Below are 25,143 nucleotides of genomic sequence, written 5' to 3'. Positions count from 1 at the left end.
AAGCTATCAGCTTAACTCAGCAAGTGAAATTCCTTGCAATTCACTCTAAGCAGCACCTAAATTATCACAACCTGAGCCTAGTAATGTGAAATTTTAACTGCAGAGAACAACAGTGGAGCAATTTATATTCTCAAGCAGTCAGCAGCCGCCAAAAATCTTCCAAGAACCTAAATACTGTAATGACAGACACTGATGTGCCAAAATAAAAGTAATAGATACAACCAAATAGGATGAAGAGACCAGTTGGGGCCAGAACATGGGGAGCTAGGAAAATGCACCAATTCTCCTCATAACAAAGGAAGCTGAGCAAATCTAAGGAGGAGTCTGATGCTTCCCAGAGGCTAACAGCCCAAGCCAAGCAGCAGGTGTTAGAAGCGCTAGGCACCAGTGCAGAACTTCTCCAGAGTCTGTCCTGTTTGCAGTAATCCCCAGCATTAAGGAAAGAGCCGCACTCCTCAGCAAGACCTCTGACAGCATCCGAGAGCAACTGCCACGGCCAGCACGCGGACGCCGATAGCCCATGCTCCAGCTAGAGCAAATGCTGCAGACCACATTAAAGCCGTGGTTACAGGTTAACTCCCCCCACCATCCTGAGAAGGCTCACAGACATGAAGGGTTGAGGGAAGGGGGGCTCTGTGCAGCAAAGCCCCAGGGAAACTGTTAAGAAGCATTTAAGAAAACACATATGGTGCTCTAATATCTGAACAAGAGCCACACAGTCTGCAAAGGACACGGAAGAATTTACAGCCTATTGACTGTAAATTCGGAAAGCTCTATTTCTAATGCGCCAACCCTGCCCTGATTCGTTCCCTTGGGAGCCCGGGCTCAGCCCTGCAAATGCATGACCTGCCCTCTGAGTGCCTTCTCTGTGTGCCATGCAACCAGGGTCCCCAGCAGCGGCATCCACCTGCAGCTAGATCCTTCTGTGGGGAGGGCTTTGGAAATCAGTTCGCTCCCAAGTACTCCTCTCTGGACAATTTAAACAGAACACCAAGTTTTAAAGGAGTATCCTTTGAAAAGTTAAACGCTTCTAAATTCCTCACTCCACACAAGACCACCTTCATGACAACTGAAGTGAAATCCAGGTCACTCCCTGAAGATTGAGTGTGCCATCCTGAGTTAGTTTACTTTTCCTTCTTTTGTAACAGGTCCTAAAAAGTTTGCTTGAAATGCATGGATCCAGATATTATCCAGAACCACGACTGCTCCCCCCACAGCCCCGACAGAAGGCACAATTAGGAGCTGCAGCTACATGCCTCTCCCTCCTGCTCCAAACACCATGCTCGGCAGTGACTGCAGCATTGGAAGCAGTTACAAACGGGGTGATGCAGAGACTTACGGCAATCAGAAAACCTCCCATACAGACTGTTAGATTCACAGCCAGCATTAGCAGAGCTCAGCTGCCCCACAAAGCTTGAGCTGCTGAGAGCTATGGTGAAGTCCCACTAAGGAGTGAAGCCTAGGAGCTCACTCACTAAAGGAACCCCAGAGAGAAAAGTAAAGGAAGTCTGGCCACAGGCTCAGGCGAGCAAGCCTGCTAACTCGTGCGCAGCACACACTAAGTGGAGAGACACTGCCTGGGTCAGAAGCAGGGACTTCGAGCTGAGAGTGACCTTTAAAAACACTGTGGTGCCTGCATGCGTATTAACACAAGGCGAGCAACGGAACCGTGATGAATAGAAATTACAGAATAAGCAATTACACTGGATCACAGATCAGACGATGTTCAAGTTTATGGTGACTATGCGCTGACCCTGTACCTGTCCTAGATTTTTCGCTCCTTTGTAGCCACTCAGAAGACATAGAAGTGGGACAAAGCTTAAGAAAACTTAGACATCAAGTCTATGATGTAAAGAGTACCAGCTGCTGGCAAGTGTTCTCTTCCACGTAAAGAATCTATGCAGTGTTTCCTTGTGCTCATTTCAAGTGTGAAGGTGAAGAGACCTCTGTGTCTGTGTCTTTAAATGCAAAGAAAAAAGTGGAGGAAGTGAGAAATGACCAGAGGCATTACCCATACATACACACTGAGGGAAACGACACACGAACACGGTCCAGCAAATCAAGTGAATGCTCCGGAGAGAAGCAGAGACCCAGCTGCTGACACCCTGAGCTGTTTGCACCTCCCTGAGAGTAGAGGCCAAAGCTGGTTCTACACTGAAGACTGAGCAACTAAGTACCCAGCCAGCGCCCTGTAATTGATACATGTGTGTTCAATGCCTAAAGGACTGAGTAAAAACGGACTCTGGGTGGGGGTTCAATCTACCCACTCACCTCACTAGGTCAGAGAAGCACAGGCGAGAGCAGGGAAGCAGTCTGCAGGGGGCGACACTGGTCAGTAAGTGTCAAGGCCTGTTAATTGGAGGCTGTGGTGAGCTAGAGCTTCGGACTGGGGGCCTTTGGGAGCAAACAGCTGCCACGGGTATCTCACTGAGCAGAGAAGCCCAAGGTCAGGGTTCTCACTTGGTAGGGCTTTTGGAGAGAGCCCTCACCCTGATTCCCAGACTGCCTTCTCACACTACAATGTCCTCCCTTGTGGGGCAGAAAGCTAGCTAGCTCTCTGGCCCAGTCTTGTGAGGGCACTAATCCGATTCACACTCCACCTCAGGGTTTAATGAAGCCCCCGAGATTCCACCTCTGCTCAGGGTCACTCGGGACGAGGATTTTAACACACAAATTTGGAAGATACTGTTCGCATTTGTTCCCAGACACTAACTCTGAATCTTAAAACTTCTCACAAGGTTAGATTTCTAGTAAAACATCCTGACTGTAACGTGTTGGTAAGAAAATAAACACTCAAATTTAAAACAGGCCGTGTACAGAGACTACACACACGTGCACAAATACTACATACATTGCGCACACTAAATACACGCACACCCTGCGCTCACGTGCGCACACGCACGTACCACACACACAGGCCCACACTAAACACACATGTGTATATACTACACATACCTACACATGTGCACACACACGCACATTCTCACACAAACATGATCACCTCCATCCAGCAAACCCTGGAGTCCACGGGACTCCGTAGCAGATAACATAGCAAAAGTTTCAGATCTACTCGGACCCTCCTGCTTTGGGGAGAAACTCAAGCTGGTAGATCTGGGATGCCAGAGGCCTTTCCCAAAACTCGGAACTTTTCTAGACAAAATTCCCCAGTCCAGAGATACAGAGAGGAAAAAAGCAGAGAGGGACGGAGGCTCTCAGAGCTGACACAGTCTGAATGTGAAATGCACCCCCAGGTACAGGTTGCTGAACACCCGGTCCCCAGCTGGTGCTTCTGTTTTGAGAGGTTCTGGAGCCCTTTGGGCATGGAACCTTGCTGATAGAGAGAGGTCAGCCAGGAGGGGCAGGCATTGAGGACTATAGTCTAACTGTACTTCTAACATGAGGTCAGTTTCCTGACTGTCATGATATGAACAAGGCACACTGAAAGCTCTCCAGCCACCGTGCCTTTCCCGCCCCTGTGACCTGTACCCTCTGGAACCCTGAGCCTATAGTCACTTCTGTTAGGATTTGTCACCATGACTAGAAATGTCCCTGATAATCTAAGTTTCTGGGACATGGCATTAGTTTCTGTCATAGGTACAGTAACGTCTGTCTTCAGACAACACTGACGTCCTGATCTTTGGGACTGTCACCTGACATGGCAAAGGGCATCTTGACAATGGGGTTAAATGGGAGATCTTAAAATGGAGGAAGGGTGATCCTGGATTACAGGGGAGGGGAACAGTACTGAATATAGTCACAACAGTTCGTAGAGAAAGGCACTGGATAGCCAGACCACACAGGAAGAACAGCTGACTTGGAGCGCTGTGCTGGAAGCCTAGAAGCCACAGGATGGGACTATAAACCAAGGGACACAGGCAGCCGTAGGAGCTTTGGGAAAGGGACGAAATGGGGACCCCATGGCTGAGCCTCCAGAGGGGCCAGCCCTGCCAGCACCTCTACTTTAGTCCAGTGAGATGCATGTAACTTTTGACCTCTAGAGCTGCGGTAGAGAAACGTGGTTTGTTTTAAGCCAGTAGGTACATGATGATCTTTCATAGCAGTGACAGGAAATGAACACTAAATAAACAGGGAAGGAGCGCAGGACAGACACTGTGTATATGTGTGCAGTCCAGTTAGTCAGCTTCAGGGTGCACAAACACAACTGGCTCCATCACTGATCAAGGGAAAAATACAAAGGAAGGACAAAACACAGGGGACGCCGGCCAAGCAGCAATTACACTGGGTGAAAAAGGAGGCCCGGGCTCGCAGACAATCAGCTCTGCAGGCAGAAAAGGTGGTGTCTCTTGCCAAAAGCCTGACTTGGCTCCTGGCTGAGGCGTCTCCTTGGATGGATCTGTTATAACCCTCTCCACGGTGTCAGACACTCAATCTGGTAACTGTACATGAACTCAGGATGGAAACTTCTGCACTAATAGATAAAGCTGTAATGGGCACGGGTTTTGTTTTGTTCTGTTTTGTTTGATACACTGATGATCTCTCTGAGACAAGCTTCTTCAACCCAGCTGCTGAACTGACAGAGTACAGCTGCCCTGCAATGCTTCCACACGGAAGAGCTCAGCGCAGTTAGAAGACACGATACAGGGCAGTGCAAAATGTCTGGGGAGTTCGTCCTTACAGATACGGGCGGCTCACAGCCACCTCCCTCCTTTTGTTTGTCTTCTTTCCTTCCCCGTGTGTGTGTGTGTGTGTGTGTGTGTGTGTGTGTGTGTGTGTGTGTCTGTGTGATGCACACATAGGGATGGATGGATGCTTGCGTACATGTGGACACGTGTGGGAATGTGTGTGCGTGTATGTGTGGAAGCCCTTGGTTGCTGTCAAGAAGCATCCTCCGTCATTCCTCCACCTTACTCATTGAGGCAGGGCCTTTTAGTCAAACCCAGGGCTCACTGATAAGCCTAGTCTCACCTTCTCAGGCTGAAAACTGCAAGCAGGCTGTCAAACCCACCGGCATTGACTATGGCGTTTGAACTATGGTCCCATGCTTGTAAAGCAAGAATTTAACCACCGAGCTGTTGCAGGATATTTGATCCCACTGTGAACCCTAAAAACCTGGTTTTTGTTTGCTGTGGCTCAGCCCCAACACACACTTTTTAAAAATATTTTATTTTTTTATTAATTACAGTTTATTCACTTTACATCCCAACTGTAGCTAGCACCCTCCCCATCCCTTCCCAATCCTACCCTTCCTCCCTCTTCTTCTCCTATGCCCCTCCCCCAGTCCAAGGACAGGGGAGGTCCTCCTCCCCTTCCATCTGACCTTAGGTCTATCAGGTCTCATCAGGACTGGCTTCATTGTCTTCCTCTGTGGACTGGTAAGGCTGCTTCCCCGGTCAGTGGGAGGTGATCAAAGAGCCAGCCCATGAGTTCACGTCAGAGATGGTCCCTGTTCCTATTACTGGGGAACCCTCTTGACACTGAGCTGCCATGGGCTACTTCTGTGCAGGGGTTCTAGGTTATCTCCATGCATGGTCCTTGTTTGGAGTATCAGTCTCAGAAAAGACCCCTGTGCCCAGATTTTTTTTGGTTCTGTTGCTCTCCTTGTGGAGCTCCTGTTCCCTCTAGGTCTTTCTATCTCCCCCTTCTTTCATAAGATTCCCTGCACTCTGCAAAAAGTTTTCTAACACACACTTTTAATCCAAGAACTTTCTGTTTGTTGTAAACAGGTGATTATGGTGTAGCTCAGCCCTAGCACAAACTTCTAATCCAAGAGCTTTCTGTATACAGGATTTAATAAAGTTAACACAAGGCCAAGAGGTAGAGGAAGGAACCAGCTGACAGGCATTAAGTAGAAAGGAGGGACTTTGAGAGAAGGGTATTTAAGACAGTATGGGGAAGAAGAAAGTGGAAGCTTTTCACCAAGAGACCCCCCCCAGGGAGACAGATGTGACTGTGGGCCTGGAAGGTACAACTAGCCTTGTAGCTGGATGGGGCAAGGTGGACAGGTTAACTTAGATGACCTATTTGAGAGTCTGGCCAGCTAAGGCCTAAGCTTTAACATAGTAAAAAAGATCATGGTGTCTTTACTTTTATGGCCTAAGGCCCACCCTGGGTCTAAGGCCTTTTCACCAGAAGATATAAGCTGTTGGACTTGGACAGTGAGCCATGTCCTCAGCTCCTTGGGGTCCCTCCTTTTGAGAGAGATTATGTTCACTCTTTGGCTTCTATGACCACTAGGAAAAGTTTCCAGAATCAAGATGGGACTTGTAATTGTTTTTATGTCCTATCAGAAGAAAGCTCCCAGTTCACATAAGAATTCTGAATCTCCCTTTGAACTGGCTCCATGCTGTAGCAGACCAAAGGCTTAGAAACCAAAGGCCACCAGCAAGAAACCATGTGGTGTGGCCCAAGAACTAAAAGCATTTCTGCCTGTGAAACCTCAACAAAACTCACCCACAGAGTTCCTGGATCTATGAGGAATCCTGCCCCCTTCTTCCAACATCAAGTTTCAGCTCCTGGTCCTCTGGCTATCACTGTACCCTGTCCACTCCATGCAGGGCGAGACCTGCCTGGTTAAGGCTTTCTAGACATGACCACCAAATTAACTGCACAGCCCAGCTCCTCAACATCCAGCTCGCTTTCTGAACACTGAAGCCAGTGCCTGAAGCAAGCTCTCAGCTCACCCTAATGAAAAGAACTCCTAGAATATTCCATCCACTACGGAACTAAATTATTTTCCTCCTCTTTCTCTTCAGGGCTCTTTCCTACAGCTGCGAGATTATTTTCTTCCACAACTGTGAGCGCCCTTATCCTAAAGGGCTCGTCAGTGCCACACTTCCACCCATTACTGATCTGTGCAGAACAGTGACAGAGCCAGGAACAGTGGCACATGCCTGTGACTCTGCACTCAAAGTCAGCCTAGGCTACCTGATCCCTGTCTCAAAGGGGAAACGTGGGGTCACCGAGACGGCTCAGGAGATGAGCCATGCATGATGACCTGAGCTGGATCCCCCGAACACACATAGTGGAAAGAGACAATCGACTCTTACAATTTGTCCTCTCTCTCTGTCTGTCTCTCTCTCACTAAATGTAACTTTAAAATGTTTTAAGAGACAGAGAAGTTATATTCTCTAGATTTTACAAATGAAGAGCATGATGTTTAAACTTCTAAAGTGGCTTGCCTTAGGTCACTTAGCAAGCTAACTGCTGCCCACAGTCTAGTTTTCTTCCTGCTACCTCCCAAGGTCCTCCAGTCAAGGGGCTGAGCCTCTGAGTGCTGATAAAATTACACTCCAGCATTGACTCCTTCTTGCGTATTTCAGGAGCGAGAGCAGCAAACCTAGACGCTTAGACTTAACACATCAGGAAGCCCAGCAAAGCATCTGTTACGTGAGCAAGCGCCCTGGTGCCAGACTCAGAAACAGTTGTGATCTGATTCACACAAGGTCTAATGGTTCAAGTCCCTCCAGTTCCCCACCCAGCTGTGATGCCCTTTTTGCTCGCAGACTCCAGAAACATTAACCAGCCTCTTTTGTCTTTTTTCTTTTTTTTTTAATTGCTTAGACAATGGTACTGACTTCTAACCAAAAGAGGCTAAACATCTTTTCAAACCAAAGACCAGCCAGTGCCTACCGGAGTTGTTAAAAAAGATGCAAAGGCTCAATGCGTAGCTACTGTGGCAGCCTTGTAAGGACCTCCAAAGCATAAAGCTGGGAAACGCCAGATCAATGCAAGGACTCAAACCTGCCCCCAGCTTCCACTGCAGAAATGGCTGCAGGCTAAGTGTCTGCAAGGGCTCCACTGAACTCGAAGACAGAACTACCGTGTTGCTAGAGCAAGTCAGCTGGACTGAGTCACGCACGTAGGAAGCAGGGAGCAGTTTGAAAACTAGGTCACGCCTGCTTCCAGAGTCAGAACTCCTCGCCTGCCCCTCTCCAGACTGAAACCCGCCACCAATCAAGCCTGCCCTGCCTGTCAGCAGAGCTATTTTCAGCATTGGTACAATTTCACTACACGGGAGCTCATCACGGGAAAGCCCTGGCATGGTGTTACCAGCCTTAGCAGATCTGGAGGGAAAGTGCAAAGCCCAAGACCACCAATTCCTGGCTATTGTCTACCAGTTTGTCAGGCCCCGTTGTGAGCTAGCCAATGGTGAGCTGGGTTTCCCTCTCCCACCCAGAGCCCAGGATACGCGAGCGGTCGCTGGTGTGCTAGGTGAGGCATATTGCCTAGACGCCTAGAGGACTTCATGGAATCGAGCCGGCTAGCCGGGCCAGCTTCTCTATGAATTGCCTCTTGATCACAGGATTGAATATGTACTTAGAGTAACAGACACTTTGAGATAAATTAACTTCTAAGAGAAAGGGACATTTTGAAAATTAAATTACACTGCATGGAATGAGCAATCAATCAGCAATCAATATGTATCTGATAGCCATGCATACAAGATGAAAAGGCAACTCATAAAAGAATAAGTACAAATGGCCGGACATGAAGAACTGCTCCATCTTAGGTATAATCAGAGGCATGAGGATTTAATTGAGGTTTTTTTTTTTTGTTTTTTTTTTTTTAATGCCCCTTCCCAAGGATGGCAGGGACACAGGGCAACAACTGGCATTCAGATTGGTACAATTTGGGGGGAGGTATGCTGTCACAAATCAAGATATTAAAGTCAGCGAGTAAATCTGTCGATTCAGCAGTCCTCCTTCCTCAGACTAAGGCTGCAGAACGTCACAGATGGGTACAAACATCTAACGGCGGGATGTCTGCCTCCATTCCGTGGCTATTAAAAGGCTGGAACCTACCCAAATGTGCCACACTGGGGAGATAGTTCGAACCATATAATGGAATAGTATGCAACCATTTAAGAGGTGGAATATTTAATGGCAATCCACAGCGCAGGAGAAAAGTCACAGAAGAGGAGAGGAAAGCTACTACCGAGGCTCACTGCCACTGAATGAGAACGACATGCTTCCAGCTGATAAGGATTTTGTTTTTTTTTTTATCTCTATTTTCTAAATTTCCCATAGACAACATATTTAATAATAAAAATAATTTTTAGATTTCCTAAATGAGAAGACACAGAAAGCTAATTTAATTCCACATGGTTCCGACTCGATGAATGCCAGCTCCTCTCCTTCAGAACCCAATGCGCACGACCATCTCACACTCACTACCTCACCATGAAGCGTACCGAGCAAGCCCTTGTGCCCTCACCCATGATCCCCCTGGGGGTGTAGAAACTGCAGGTGCCATCGCCCACCCCACAGCTCCACCTCCAGCCCTGAGACCACCAGCTCAGTGTCATTTCAGATCTGCTCTCTGAGTGAGTGAGCTTGGCAGGTGTGTGCCGGTACTTCTCAGGCAAGGAAAGTGACAGGGATGTGCACAGAGCCCCAGGTAGGAGCTCAAGGGTATTCTGTGCCTGTCTAAGGACTGTGCGATCTTAGGCAAGTTACCTCGCCTCTCTGTTCTCTCACTCCGGCACCACTGTGATACAGCGGCAAGCACTGAGATGAGAACTGTAAAAGACAGCAGAGAGTCTTGACATCTAAAATGTGATCTGCATGGTATTATAATAATGCATGAACACTAATCTGGAATCACTAGGAACAGTTTAAAGGTGAGAAGGAGAGTCATGGTTTAAAGTTTCTTCACAACCACACAAGAACTCTAATTTTGTTTCTATGAGATCAGTTCAAACAAGAAGCCCAACTCCACCCACCTTGCTAATCATCTGAGTCTCCAGGATCCCCTTCAGCCCGCCTTCCTCCCACCCCACCATGAACTCTTACACACACACCATATAGATGTCCTTAGAGTGTGGAGGGGTACTCTAGCTTGACTGCAATGACAGCCATCTAAATCCAGCACAGAAGAGTATCCAGGAAGAGAGAGAAGTTAAACAGCCCAATAAACACCGAGATCTGAACCCTCCGGTGACTCACGCCACCCAACTCGGCACCTGCTCTGTACCCCAGAGTTCAGTGTGGCAGTTCGCTATGGGGGCTCCATTTACTAAGTCAGGGGAAATGATGAGGGCAGGGGGACCTCCAGCCCCCGGGACGCACTTCTCCATAACCTCTGGGTGCCTTACATTAAGAGACCTTGGAAAGAGCCCCAAATGCAATTTTGGAGAAGGTTGAGAGCGCATCCTGGGGCAATGCGCACGGCTGAAAAGGCACAGAACAGGATCACAGGACTGCACCATACTGCACAAGTGACAGCCAGGGGCCCACCTGTCCGCACCACCTTCATTATCACAAGTGCAGTAATTCCCAACAGCCATCTAGTTTTAACACTTTATTTCTTAAGTAGTGAACACATCTGTGCATGAGTGAACTGAACATTTTCACTCAGGTGAAACCGCTCTGATCTAGTACAGGTACACATACAGCATTTTCAGGCTTGCCCGTTTTTAAGAGAGAGGGAAAAGTCACTGAGAAGAAACATAATACATACAACAGCACATAACAGAGTATATTCATCCTGTCTCCACTTAAAATGTGAAAATAAAGTTTCTAAAGCCAAGCCTAAGTTTCTTTCTTCTGGGCCACATTTCTATTAGCAGCTGTGAGAAGCAACAAACGAGCTGCTCAAACTTTAATGGTAATATCAAAATTCCCCCCAACACTCTGCAGAACACCGGCTGCCTGTTTCAGTCTGGCTTACGTGACCTCTTATTTAAGAAACAGATACTAAGTCCAAAAGGACATGTTTTCTTCTAGTACCAGAATGCATCGTTCATAAACAGTCTGATTGATATACATATCACTGTAGATAAGGCTGCTGGGCAAAAGAAAGAAATGAATAAGGTCACTGAGGCATTCTAGATGAATCTTAAGCACAGGCATTAATATTTAAATATTACAATCCCCACTTAGAAAAAGAAATCAGATAATTGATAGGCCAGCACACTCAAAACCGATAATGCCAAGAAACACTGTCCTTGTGTAATTTGGCGGAACAAGCTGCTCCCTGAATACAATGGACCTTTTTGTTAAATGGAACTCTTCATCTCTGGCATTTTATACAAACAAGACAAAAACACAAAGCCAAGAAAGAGAAGCGCGACACTGGCCCCAGTCTTCGGCCAGGGCTCTATCACTGGGACGGACATGTCCTAAAAGATATGTTAGGGAAGGGAAAGGCACGATTTAACAAAAGCGAAAGCCAGGCCGGCCAGCCAACACTGCCTTCCTTCAACTATCTCAAAGGGCAACAGTGCCCTCTAGTGGGGAACAGAAGCAACTAGATAAATATGGCTGCTTTTAGGTTAATTACAGAAAACAGTAAATACTTGTTACAATGCGTACTGTGCCGCTCCATTATATAAAGGCAGGGAAGAATAGAATCATTTTAATTGAATTTTATGTGAACCATTTCCAAGTCTGCATGTGAAACACTACCACAACACCTCAATAAGGAAGAAATCAGATTTGTAAACATTTTCTTTAAAGTGGGGGTTTGAGCCACCTTCGTCAATGAAGCATAGCTAACACGGACTTCATTTATTAAGCTGACACTATAAAAAAGGGGGGAAACCCAAACCTAATTGCAAATATGACATTAAGTGAGGCTTCACAGGACAAATTCCTTCTGAAACTGACCAGAGGGGTGCCTGTGGACACATGCTGTGGACACGTATGCACAATGATAAACTAACAGTGCCTGCAGCTAACACACACAGCCGTACACCTATTCTGCTCTTACACAGGGTGAGAAAACTGCACCGCGTGTCTGCTGCAGCATTCCGACCTGGCCTCTTGTTTGGGTATTTAAGCTTCCTAGTCCTACGATATCCAGAACATTCACATGTGAAGGGGCTGCTTGACTCACAAAATACTTTTAATTTTTGTGTGATACCAGTCAAGGACCTTTTCCAATACTGTCGAAAATCTCAAGGTTCCAGCCAAGTGTGGAGAAGGCTGAGGGGGAGAACTGCCCTGACTGAAGGCCAGTCCACGCTATGTAACGAGGCTCCATCGCAAGAAAAGCAACTTCCAATGGTTTCTCAGAAGAAAATCATTCAAATTGCTTTAGCGGAAGAGAACGGTTGTTGCAGACATATTTAATTAATTCTCTAGGGGTCACTTCGATGATGTAGGGGCCTCCACTCTGCCTAGTGAGCACCGAGTTCCCAAAAGGAAGATGACACCCAAGGCCCCATCAGCTCCTATCTCATCAATTGAAAAGGAAAGCAATGGGGAATTCGAGGACCCCAACACAAGGATGTGGCTCTACTCAAAAAAGGGACTACAAGGCAAGCTCAGGCAGCCCAGCCTGGACTCGGGGACCCTCTACAGCTCCTAAAAAGGTCGACGCTGCTTCGTGATCGCAAAGGAAAACAGCTGAGCACGGGCAGCATTTACTTCAGTCAGGAATCCATCACAGTGATGATGTACAGGATAAAAGTGTGGCAGCAGCTTCGTGTCGGAGCACCGGCACCTGACCTAGGGAAAAGATCCTCTAAACTAACACATAAGCGTACTCTACCTCAGAACACTGCGGGGCTCTCAGCACGAAAACCTGATGCTTTGCTTTAAAGACAACAAAGTGAGACGTGACTAATAGTTTGAGTGTGTACCTCTTTTATCTCCAAGAGAATGAATTTAGGGCATGCGCACGCATGTGCGTGTGTGTTTGTGTGTGTGTGAATCTCTACAATAAGGCCTGGGATGGTGGTTACCATAACATAAATACCAGTAGCAAGTTATAGCGTTGGTCCTAAAATACATAACACACACATATCCTATACACACACTATATACATACATATACACATTATATATACACATACATGTTGTATACACTATAACACATATTATGTACATAAATACACACACTATATACACACATATGCACACATACACACATACTAGATTATGATTCTTCTTAGGGGAAAAGCTACTCTTTTTTTTTTTTCTTTTTTTGGTCCTCAGACCCAAAAATCAAAGCCAGGTCAGGCTATTTCAGAGAGATACCATGTATGACGTAGCCCAAACATTATAACGGTCCAGAAGGTGAAAGAAACTTTTCATTTTAAGCTCAGAAATTAACTTAAATATGAAATCTGAATCCCTACTGGCTTCGGACTGGAAGAAGACAGAGTTCTATCCTTAACACCCAACTGCAAATGTCTAATGTGCTCATAGCTGCTAACAGGTGTCTATCAGCGTTTGGCCAAAGCCTGACTGTTCCTTCACAAATGCAATGGCAACAATCGGTCTATACGAAGTGCCGGTCACATGGAACCCAAATGCTCCTCTGACAAAAAGATGGGCAGTTGCTATCCCATTCAAGGAGCACGTGACTGCCCTTGTTACAAAGTGCCAACTAGCAACTGAGCCTGAAGCAGCTCCCACACATCTCTGTGCACATACAGCCCAACCTGCTCGCAGACAGGTTTAGCTTAGGAAAATCCATGGGCTCCAGGAAGATGGGAGGCTCCCTAGTCTAACGCACTCCCTTTCCCGAGATTTCCCAGGACTTAGATGCAGTCATCTCCATGTTGAAGCCGATTCCTCCTTTTTTACAGAATCAGAGCCAGCCAGTGTGTCACTCCAAAGAGCCACAACCCCCTGCCCCTCCTGCCCGGCTGTGCTGCACACGGCAGGGAGCTCCTCCCTCGGCTACTGGTTGGCAGGCTCCGGCTCTTGATCTGCTAGCAGCCGGCTCTGGATGAAGGGATGGCTCCCCCTGGAGCCTGAGGTGCTCATCTCCACTGAGGTCCACAAGCTACAGCTTTCAATCTAAAAGTCTTCGGGTTCAGAAAGCTGGTTAAACAAAGGTCAAGAGGAGAAGAGCGTTAGTTCCTGAGGAGACAACATCCTAACCTTGCAGCTCACTAAGAACACGGGTGGGATGGATGGACAAGCCCTCCTGTTATTCATAATGTGCTGGGTGCCCTCTTCCTGTGGCCTGGGCATCCCATTATCCTGACTTCAGCTAAACTGTTCCTGATACAAAATGTTGAGGCACCCCTGCTTTGAGTTCAGCTAGACCACCCAGTACAAGAAGAATAAATGCTTTGAGTGCAGGCCCCACAGTCAAGACTTTAGGCTTTGGGGCCCCCGTTATCCCTGCTGTAATTACTCAACTTCTGGTGATACCCTAAATGTGCATGGCTGTGTTCCAATAGAAAACACCTACAAAATCAGGTAGTCAGCTTATACCAGGGGGCTGCAGTTGATCCACATCCAATCTAGACAGCTGAATCCAGTCAACAGAGGTAAGCTGGCTGACAGCTGTAAAGAGAAGGACTGAGGGCTGGGTGTGGGGGGACCGTCTGTAATGCTGGCCTGTGAGGTATGAATATCAGGAGTTGGAGGCCAGCCTGAGCTATCTAGCAAACTCAAGGCAAAGACACATAGTAAGACATTGTCTCCAAAAGTAATTTTTTTTCATGCCCCCACTGTATTTCTGCATTGCCTCTGAATCCTCCTACGTTCCAGAACAATCCTGACCTTTTCACCCTCTGTAGAACTGAGAATTTCTTCAATTGCTTTAGTAATATCAAGTATCAACTTCAAAAGTTAGCTCTGCATTGCTTATAACCAGTGTGAGCAAGTGATAGAACAGTCTGCTCAGAGCTCTGGGAAAACCAGTCAGTCAATCAGGGAACATGCTCCTCCCACACCTCTCCTGCAGACAGCACCTGGAGGGGAGTTTGGACAAGACACTGCCACAACAGCATTCATGGGTAGACAGAGCGTCTGTCCAGGCATGGGGGGTGGAGCAGGGAGGATCAGGGAGGAACCATGCTCAGAATCGATCCACTCAGCTTCACAGGCTAAGGACTCAATGGCTGATCCACTGACAACAGTCTCCCTGCTGTGACCCAAAGAAAGGAATGCTGCTGGCCCTGGCAAAGCTTTCCCAGAGGGTGACCCCAGCAGTCTTGGGAGCAGATGCCCAGCTCTGCTTTGCAACAGGCAAAATGAAGAAGTGATGGCGACTTATGCATGGCCAAGTAGAAGGAGAAGGAAGTCTGTTATCTAGAGGCCACAGCCTCCCTGGCCAAGGACATTTTCAAGACTGCCTCAAAGGACAAAAGGCAGCTCCATTACGACAGAAAGCCATGTGCCTATCAACCTACAGCTTCTTTAAGTCTGATACACCTGCTGAAGACGGAGAATGATTTATACAAACTCACCTGCCTGAAATTTGAAATATATTATTCCAATAACTAAGAGTCAAAATTTTCAGCACTAGCACAGAGCCATGCTTGATGGCGTGGAGACGGAGGAGTGACAGGCAGCAGTAAAGGCAGTCCCTAAGGGGGGGTAGGAGCTGGGAACACTGCTGGCCTTCCTAAAACCTTCAACAATCCATCCTGCCACACCAGTGGGACCACACACACCTCCTTCAGTCCACAAAGTAAGCTATGGGCCCAAGGAGGAAGTGTCAGAGGAAGTGGAGAGGCAGCACCTCCTCCTCTACTCTCAGCATTCTGGGAGCCTTTTGGATCCGCATGTTTCTTCCCCACACTTCAGAATCTCCTTGTCTCTCTATATCAGGAAATCACCAAACATGATTCTCATCCCGTCCTGGGCCACCTCTGAGTCTGAGATAACAATGTCAAACACCTGATGCTGCAAACCTCTAAGAGGACAAGAGTTGTATCCAAAGGTCTGCTAGCTGACATCAGACAGAGCAGGCTGAAAGGAGCCAGTCACATACCTCACTGATTAAAGAAAGCCTATCCTGGGGACTGGTGGGCTGGCTCTCTGGTGAAGAGCACTGGCTGCTCATGCAGAGAGCCCAGGTTAAGGCCCAGCACCAACATGGCAGCTCACAACCATCTCTATATAATTCCAGATCCAAGATATTCAATAACCTCTTCTCGTCTCCTAACACAGTGTGCATACATGCAGACAAAATATTGATATACATAAATAAATTAAATAAATAAAAATAAATAAGAAAAACTGTCCAACTAAAAGACTAAGGTGATGATATCTTTTCATTAAATTCCTATTGAGCTAAGTATTAATAAACAAAGGGAAACAGTGTTAGGTCCTGAAATCCTGTTTTTAAAACGTATCTGCAGCATCCTGGGTCTACACTCAGATCAAATCAATGCCTCTTGGATCCTGAAGAGACGGTCATTATTACTAGCAGCACAGTCCACTGACAGCATGGCGATCATCCAGCCTTTATCCCAAACAGAGACTGAAAAGGATGTATTCTGGGCTCAGGATGAGGTCTGGGAAGTGATTTTGAGAAAACCGCTTTCCATTGTTTTAAACACATTTCCTTTGTCCCTTTATCTTAGTAGGAGCATGGTCAAGAGACCTACTCTGGGATGATGTCTCAAGCCCTACGAGCCTGTCATACTTGCAGAGTGGCTGATCCGCTCTGGCACCTCACCTCCTATGCTTGCTGGAAAAGGACACTGTGGACTCTAAAATCAGGAAAACAGAGAGGAAACTAGAGAAAAGTTCTTAAGAGAGGCCATGAGGGGGCACTGTGATAGAAGGACAGATGGACAGAGAGAAACCCAACAGAGGACAAGCCAGAGGACAGCCAAGTACAATCCTATTCTTTAATCTGAAGATGCATATGCTATCACGAAGCAATTCAGATTCTAATGTCAGATGTCAATGGACCAAAACAAAATAAAGCCTCATCCCTTAAGATGGCACAAGTGCCCTCATTGTTGCCACTGCACCAGCCCGGAAGCCACTGACCTCACCATGGCCACTGTAGTTAAACAGCAGCAATTAGAAGGGTTACTTCAGAGGTGAAGACAAGGATGAATCCTCCAGTTTTATGAAGAAATAAGATATGGTTACCAAAAGAAAATGATAGGCTCAGTGACCAGTGGAAACCTGCAGTACCCTTGGATCCAAAGTCACAATCTGCTGTTGTCCAGTATCCCATTACCAATCAATTTTGGTTTGAATAACCCAGGTAATTGGAATACATCCATGCACCACACAGACCGGGTCAAAAACTCTTAGCCAGAGCCTGTTGTCTCCAGTCCCTGAGTACCAAAATAGCCACAGCCTTTTGCTGACTTTTCAGCTTTGGGCAACTTCAAGGTCAGGCCCCACAAAGCCTCGCACTGTAATACTGGGATTGAGAGGGAGTAGGGTTTTAATGAGACAACAGCTGAAAAGGCTATAAGAGCATCTTTACATTGAAGATTTACTACAAAGTTTAATTTCAGTTACATTTAAGTGGAATTCGCTGTAGCCCTCACAAAAAAATAAAAATTAAAAAGTGAGTAAAATAAGATGACAGTGAGCTACAGGCCTACCTATTCCTGAATTCGCTCCGGTAACCAGGACCACCTTTCCCGTGAAGTCCCGGCCCTGCAGGATCTCCATGGCGGTCGTGCTACCGTCGTATCTCTGTCTGGTGGTTGGCTTTGTCGGATTATCATCCACAGTAAATGCCAATCTTGGATCCAAGTAGGTAGTTCTTTTATTTATGTGGCTGCAAAGAACAGGAAGGACATTGAACTTGATACAGCAAGGACCAGCATCTCCAAATACAAGATAATCTAGTACTTCAGGCAAACACCATCATTTGTGCACCAAAAGGCTTAATGTCAAATATGGAGAGACCTCGACCCCATCTGATCCCCCTTCTGACCTCCAGAAGGATGGTCCTCCTGCCTTGGAAGCCTCGCAGAACTACTTGAAGACACTAGGACACACTTGCTCTTGGGCCCAAAGAGCAGCTCCCTGAGAAGGCTCTGAGCTTCTGCTGAATTCATGTTAAGATAAATGAGGCTGTAGCATCTGTCAGCCACTCTCATCAACAGATGCCCGTGTAATTTTACTGGCCTGTGCAAGGGCCTATATACACTGGCATACAAGGAGAAAATGGAAATGAGAAGCGTCTCAATAACTATAAAACAAGCCAAATAGCAAAGTTTCAACAGTTTGCATTTTAAGACAATGGCCATGCCACACTCTTCATTTGTAATTGATCTAGAACTTACAGAAACAACATTAAAATATACTGGCACATATAGACTATTAAACTGCTCCTTTGAATACCATTTTTACATTTTAAATGTATTTTTGGGCTATCAAGATGACTCAGCAGGTGCCTGCTACCAAGCCTGATGACCTGAGTTCAATCGCTGAAACCTATATGACAGAAGAAAACAATCAACTCCCGCAAGTTGCCCTGATATCCATGTATTGCCCAATCATGAGGACTGGAGTTTGGAACCTAGCACCCACCCAACAAGCCAGGACTCCATGTTTGCACATTCATAACCCCAGCTCCGAAGGTTGCAGATACAGCAGAATTGCTAACGCTTATTGCTTTCCATCTTAGCCAAGAAAAAGCAAGATTCAGGTTCAGGGAGAGACCCTGCCTCAAAGGAATTTAAAAAACGATAGCAGAGAGACCTGATGCCCTCATACAGTCAAACAGACATATCAATCCTTTGTATAAATTTTAGGAAGCCTCAAAGACAAGCAGCTTAAAGAAGAGGAAGAAGCAAAGAAAGAAAAGTAGTTCAATCAAGTAAAGGGAAAATTTTCATGACACTCCCCAAATGGCAGGCTCTCAGGGGTGTACCACACCACAATCCATGTGGCAGACACAAGTGTGAAGGGCTGGTCTGGCCTGACCCCAAAAATCTTAGTCTACAGAGATGGGTAGAAAACTACAGACTGGAAGAAAAAAAAAATCACAAATCTCGTAAAGGTAGCTACTGCTGCTGATAAAACAGTATACGTGACTTCATATTTTCCTACAATGTAGGAAATTATAACTGAAAATTCCTCGTAAAAGTCAAGATGACCATGTTTCTACATAGACACTTACTCAACAAAAAACACTTGTCCGTTCTCATCGGTCTCTTGCTCCCATCCATATGGTAAATCTGAAATACAAGAAAGATTGACAGCTGTATGTGCAGTGGAAGCCACACCCCAAGGTCAGGAAGGAGTGTTATCCCTCTTATCCCAACTCCCCCATCTCCTAAACCCTCTGGACCAGCTTGCTCTGGTCACATGATTTGAGGGTGGCAGCTACAGAAGGCCCAGCATTCCACCTGGAAGTCACATTTTTGCCTCCTGCTTTAACCAAAATCCTGTCACACTCCATCACTCTGAAGTGTTTGCTCAGCTCCTGCTTTTACTTCAGGCCTCAGCAGCTGCTCCTGTGAGCATGAATTCCCAAAGCTTACAGTGCCTGCAAGTACACTGGACACAACCAGTGGAGTGCTGACATGGGCTGCTTTTCGCCATGCTATAGAGCCATCCCATCCTTTTTGTGTACAAGTTCATCTGAGGCCTAAACCCACTGAGGCCAAGGAGCTTCAGTGCCCTTTGTTTTCATTCAATACCTCTATTCCATGTTTCCTTGCTTGGAAACATCTTGTAGGTTCCTGTAAGATACAGACATCTGACTACAGCCTACAGCAAGGCAATTACCCACATGGTACAACCACAGAGGAACTCAACAATGTTTCAATAATCTTTGTTTAAAACCATAAGCCTTCCTCCTGTCCATCTCAAGATCTCATCTCTCCTTCTGCCAAATCCCATTAGGTTTTCAGACTGAGACTCTTCCTTGATGGCCGCCATCAGACAGCCTTCTCAGAAAGACAGGGTCAACTGTTCCCTCCCCACATCTTCCCTGGCTAAGTAATGCTTCAGACACAGGATTGTGGGCTTCCAAGGACATACAGACCTCCTGCGACTCGTTTTCTTTTGCCCGTTTTCGGATGTTCCCACTGGGTCTTTTCCTCGGTGTGACTGTAACAGATCCACAATATAGTAAGTTAACACTGCTGAAAAGTAATCACTGTGCTAAACTGTGTCTCTCCCCGATAGAGCTGGAGTCCTAAGACCAGATGCAGAAAGAAAGACTCAAAAACAGAAACTTTCCTGACTGCGTCAGGTCAGAAGAATCAAACCTGAAAGAATCATGCAAACCAGGTGGGGAAAGCAAGGTGGGACTGGGTCCTAGCTACGGGTGAACTTTACAAACTCTGTGAATCACAGAGTTCTAGAAAGACATTTCATATTTCTTGTCCCCTCACTCAAGGATATATTAACAAACTTCAATACCTAGTTTATAATGCTTATGTTAATCCTTTTTAAATATTTTTTTTTCCTTGTTCTTTTTACTTTGTTGAGTTTTGTCTTTTTGGTTTTGATTTGTTTTTGTTGTTGTTGCCTTGGTTTGGTTTGTTTTTTTTGAGACAAAGATTCATGTGGCCCAGGCTGAACTCACTATGTAGCCATGGAGGACATTAAATGCTTGATTCTACTGTCTCTACTTCCCAAGTACTAAAATTACAGAGGTGACTTTAAAAATGTACATTCTGGGCTGGCAAAATGGCTCAAGAGGTGAAAGTGCTTGTCATGCAATCCTAATGACTCAAGCTTGCTGCCTGGATCCTATGGTGGAAGAAGTAAGCCAGCTCCCGAGTGTTGTCCTCTGACTTCCAGCAATACACCGTGGCATGCATACACATACACATACACACACACACACACACACACACACACACACACACACACGTATATTCTGTCCCCAGGTGTAACTTTTCGGTGTCTCACTAATCACTTGGCCCTGAGCTCACCTAAAAGGATGTTACAAATGCAGTAAGACAGCAGCACAAGTCACTTTCTATGGCAAGATGACCATGGATCTCTGAACACTAGATCTGACAAGACAGCCCCTATGGACCACTGTACACTCACTCCATCTCCAAGCCATCACTTCCTGTCATCTGCAGAATGGGGCTGTTATAAGGACAGGGTGCAAATGGTCTCATGGAGGAACCATTATAATAAAATGGTGAGCTGTCATACGTTCTATTGGTAAATTGTCATGTGCTATCCAAACTCACTGAACACGGGCTCTGCTATTGAGGAGGCTTCCCCTTACCCCAGGCTCCAGCATGTTTATTGTACATGTCCTCCAAAAGTCCCCAAGAGACTATTGGGCCCCTAATCTGTGACAGGAAGGAAAACAGCAGACAGCTAAGGGTATTAAAAAAAAAAACTGTGTCTTTGAACACAGCCAGAAGACTCCCAAATACCTTCCCTCAGCTACTGTTTTATTCCGCAATATAAAAATGCCTGTAACTAAGGGGAAGCTTGTCCAGGGAGAGCATGTATCGAGCAATGGGAACTCCAGCATGTCCTCTCCACAGGGCTCCCACATGGGGGCTGATGCTATACACACCTGACTTAAAGCTGTGACTTGCCTTCTCTTTCAGGTGAGCCCCTCCAGTCCAGGTTTCTGAAGGGCACTGAGTTACTCTATTTGATAATATTTCGCTACTCATGGCGTCTCTCTATCTGCTACTTGCTATTTATCTTTCACTTTTGCTCAATTCATATTTAGTAAAAATCAGCCATTCAAAACTGAAAGTACAGCTATAAGAGATGCGCAGAGAACACAGACCAACAACTAGAACCGCCTGCCACCAGTGACAAGGCACCTGCCATGAGGGAAACAGTCAGGCACTGAAGAAGGCATTCGAAGGTTAAGCTTGAGTGCCGTAAGTCCACTCTCAACAAGAGAGAAACTGTATTCCTTTATCACCAAGTGACGAGATGCCACGGGCCAAGAAACAGTTGTAAGTACAGGTGGCTGGAGCATATAGACTAGGGAGATATCTAAGGCAGAGGCGACACACAGAGGCCCAGGTAGGGGCAACAAATGTGGGATTCTTGGCATGTTTACTTCCCTGCACCTCTTGCTCAGACAATGCACTTATTTCTCTAGAACGCTGCCTGGGGTTTCTCCCCCCACTGTCCCCTCCAAGTGCCTGACTTCCTGCCACCTAGACCCACCTTCTACCAGAACTCTGAGACAAAGGCCAAATGACTTCTCTCATAGGCAGCCTCACTCACCCACCCACCTCATGCTGGACAGACACACTGCACTGGAACTATCTATTACAAGTCATCTGCCCTGTCTTAGAGAGCTCCTTAAAGAGGCATCTCACTTAGCTGGGCACAACCAGTACCCTCTAAGTGGCCGGGTTCTTAAGGGCTCTCGAATAAATGAACTCATCAGAGCTTGTCTGCTTTGTTTCTCTCTACCTGGCCACCAGGGGGAAGCAGTGAGTATCCTTGAGCTGCAACTCTCAAGGGGCCTTTACAATCTAGCAGTTGGGAGACTCCAGAATACAAACTAACTAATTTGATAGTGAGCCTGGAAAGTTATCTCTTACATTTTTTCAGGTAGGGTGGTGCAAACATGTAATTCCACATCATGAAGGTGGAGGTATCAGGAACTTAATGTCATTTCAGGCTACATAAAGAATCCTAGGCAGGCCTAGGCTGCAGGAAACACTGCTGGACAAATGAACCTGGAGCTCATGCCATTAACCCCGGAGGCTGGAAGATCTCTGTGAGTTTGAAGCCAGTCTGGCCTACAGTTCATAAAAAAATTAATTATTAAAAACTAAAACTACAGATTACAGGTGTTATTACTAAAAGCCAAGTGATAATACACTCTTTAAAAAGCTTTAAAAAGATTGATTCTCCCAGCCATTAAAAACATGGAGTCAGGGGTGTTCATGAACACTTGTGACCCTATCCCAGGAGAATCAGGACCTCAACCTCAGCCACATATCAAGGTAAAGACAGTCTGGACTACATGAGTCCCTGTTTAAAAAATATTTTACAGGGAACTGGAGAGATGGTTCAGAGGTTAAGAGTACTGGCTGTTCTTCCAGAGGTCCTGAGTTCAATTCCCAGCAACCACATGGCAGCTCATTACCCTCTATAAAGAGATCTGGTGCCCTCTTCTGGCGTGCTGGCACACATGCAGGCAGAATACTATATAAATAATAAAGAAATATTTTAAAAAATATTTTACAGATACATAAGAAAGAAGAAGAGGAAGTATTTAAGAAGATGAGGGAAAGTACACAATATACATATGAAAAAGGACATCACGAACTTGGGGACTAGAAGGTAGGCAGATGTCTTGGTAGGCAGACAGACAGGTAGAAGGACCATGGCTAGGTAACACAGGTGGTGAACTTCCAAGATGGCCAGCTTCTCCCTCACCCTCCTTACCTGAGGCAAAAGCCTGGCATCTCAAAACAAAGGCCTTTTAGTCTTTTTCTCCTGCCAGCAGGTGCCTGCTGACGGACTGGATCAACAAATTCAAGACCACATCAGGACATGTTACCCAACAGTTGTGGGCTAATCAACCACCTTATCTTTCTTCACATTGAGCAACTCTTAAATCAGGGGAGGAAAACTGTTCAAAGACTGACTCTTTCTCTCTCTCTCTCTCTCGAGATATATATATATATGTTTTTTGGGCTCTACAGGGTTCCCACTCTGCTTTCGGTTTCCGTGTGCCTGATGTGAGAACGTGCCTCCTTCCCTCCAACAATAAAGTCCTTTCAGCTGTTGATTCTGTCTGCTGCTGTTAGCGGTGATGGAGATTTCTCTGTTCCTACCTGTTGCACTGGGGATTTTCCCCCTTGCCTTTTAATTCTTTAACTGGTCGAGAAAACGAACCCTATCATGACCCAAAGACTGTATCAAAACACATCATTTTATACATTAAATATATATTATTTGCTAAAATTTAACAGATTTTCCCAAAGTACAGAATCATCTGCAGTAGGTTCTCTATGGAAACACAGGGTCTGTATTTAAGGCACTACCCAGATACTGGGGGTGGGGGTGGGATTACTCAGGCCTACCTATACAGTGAGACTCTGTAAAAGGCAGGTGGCTCTGTGAAAGTTCGAGGCCAGCCTGATCTACTAAGCTAGTTCCAGGCCAGCCAAGTTTACATAGTGAGATCCTGTCTCAGACCAGGGTTAGGTAATTACAACACATGGCCTATTCAACTTTGCCACAGGTATTACTGTCCAGCTAACAAGAAATTCCGGCTGGGCAGAAGATCTACAAGCCACTAGCCTCTCCACTGAGTGCCTTATGTACAAGCACTGGATTCATTCTTGTGTCGATTCATTTTTACAGACGAAGAAGGAAGCAATCAGCCGGGGCTTTCAGTGCCCCGAGGAGGTCACGGTTAGTAATGGAGAAAAGCTCTCTGTTAGGGTTTCCTAAACTTTCCTGGGAATCCATTATGAGCAATCCAGGACATCTGTTTAAAAACGCGGACTGCTTGGACTCGGCCGGAGCTGGGCATTGAAGTTTCCACTTTTATTTCCTCTTTAGAGGAGTTAAGACCTGAGAGGCACCACGGCACTATGAGTGCCACCTAGAGAGCATCAGGGGGGGCGTGCTGCAGGCGACCAGGTGACCCCAGCTTTACCCTGACCCCACAGTGGGGGAGGGGGACCACCCTGGGACAGGTGGCTGGCAACCTGGATGCGCGTGCCCGCCGGGCTGGGCAGGCAGCGCAGGGTCCAGGCCTCAGAGGACACGGGTCCCGGGATCGCCGCTCCAGGTCGCTTACTTGGCGTAGTACACCCAGCCGTCCTTGGTGGTTCTCTCCTCCCAGCCCGGGGGCAGCTCATCCTCGCTGTCCGTGTCGTCCAGGCCCGCGTACCGCAGGGCTGCCATGGTGGAGATAGAAGTGACTGCCCGGTCTCCTCAGCAACACACCCTGGCATCAATCGCGCCGCGCGCACCAGCCGCTGGCGCTTGCGCGCTGCTCGCCCAACCGGTCCGCAGCTGTAATCCAGTTTCCTGGAGTCTCGGCGACTGGCGGGACAGGGGGCGGAGCCTGAGGTGCGCGCCGGTGGCAGCGCGCGTGCGCACCCAGTCACCGTGCAGGACTCCGCCCGTTGCCGGGCGACCGGAAATCACTTCCTTACTGTTTTACCCAATCCTGATTGAGTCTCAGCATTGGGGTATCCTGGGAAATGTAGTCCAGGCTCAACTGGCGTAAGTACTGGGGATAAAAAAAAAAAAAGAAAGGGTTCTGAAGAGGCTGTCCTGGACTTCAGTTTCTTTCCATGCAGGCTTGCATACTCAACCTTTGACACTGCGACACGATACTATGACATAGTCATATCCAAAATTTACGCTGGAGATCCAATGATCCAGCCCCGGAAAAGGAAAAGAAAGGAACATCTCAAAAATGTTTGAAGTTTACAATTTTTGTGTTGGTCCGTATTTATTATTATCCTGGGCCACATGCCGCCACAAGCCTCAAGAAAGACACACCTGCGAGAGTAAATGTCCCGACTTGGTACAATCCAGAGATTTTTCATTCACAAGCTTTATTGTGCATGTAAATATGAAATTTAAAAAC

General features: G+C 46.6%; 1 protein-coding gene across 3 annotated transcripts in view; it reads right to left on the bottom strand.

The window, feature by feature from the left end:
• Positions 1-24,565, bottom strand: part of Wwox (WW domain containing oxidoreductase) — a 903,057-nt gene extending 878,492 nt beyond the window's left edge. For all 3 annotated transcript variants that reach the window (XM_055621458.1, XM_055621459.1, XM_055621460.1), the window contains exons 1-4: positions 24,343-24,565; positions 19,621-19,685; positions 18,751-18,808; positions 17,222-17,400 (exon numbers count right to left, since the gene is read on the bottom strand). In XM_055621458.1, the coding sequence (XP_055477433.1) occupies positions 17,222-17,400; positions 18,751-18,808; positions 19,621-19,685; positions 24,343-24,449 (409 nt within the window). In that variant the 5' untranslated portion in view covers positions 24,450-24,565. The remainder of the gene's footprint in view (positions 1-17,221; positions 17,401-18,750; positions 18,809-19,620; positions 19,686-24,342) is intronic.
• Positions 24,566-25,143: the final 578 nt, after the last annotated feature.

This window comes from Psammomys obesus, unplaced genomic scaffold, assembly GCF_907164565.1.
Source record: "Psammomys obesus unplaced genomic scaffold, mPsaObe1.curated_primary_1811, whole genome shotgun sequence".
NCBI classification, from domain to species: Eukaryota; Metazoa; Chordata; class Mammalia; order Rodentia; family Muridae; genus Psammomys; species Psammomys obesus.
This window is presented reverse-complemented; position numbering and strand designations above follow the sequence as displayed.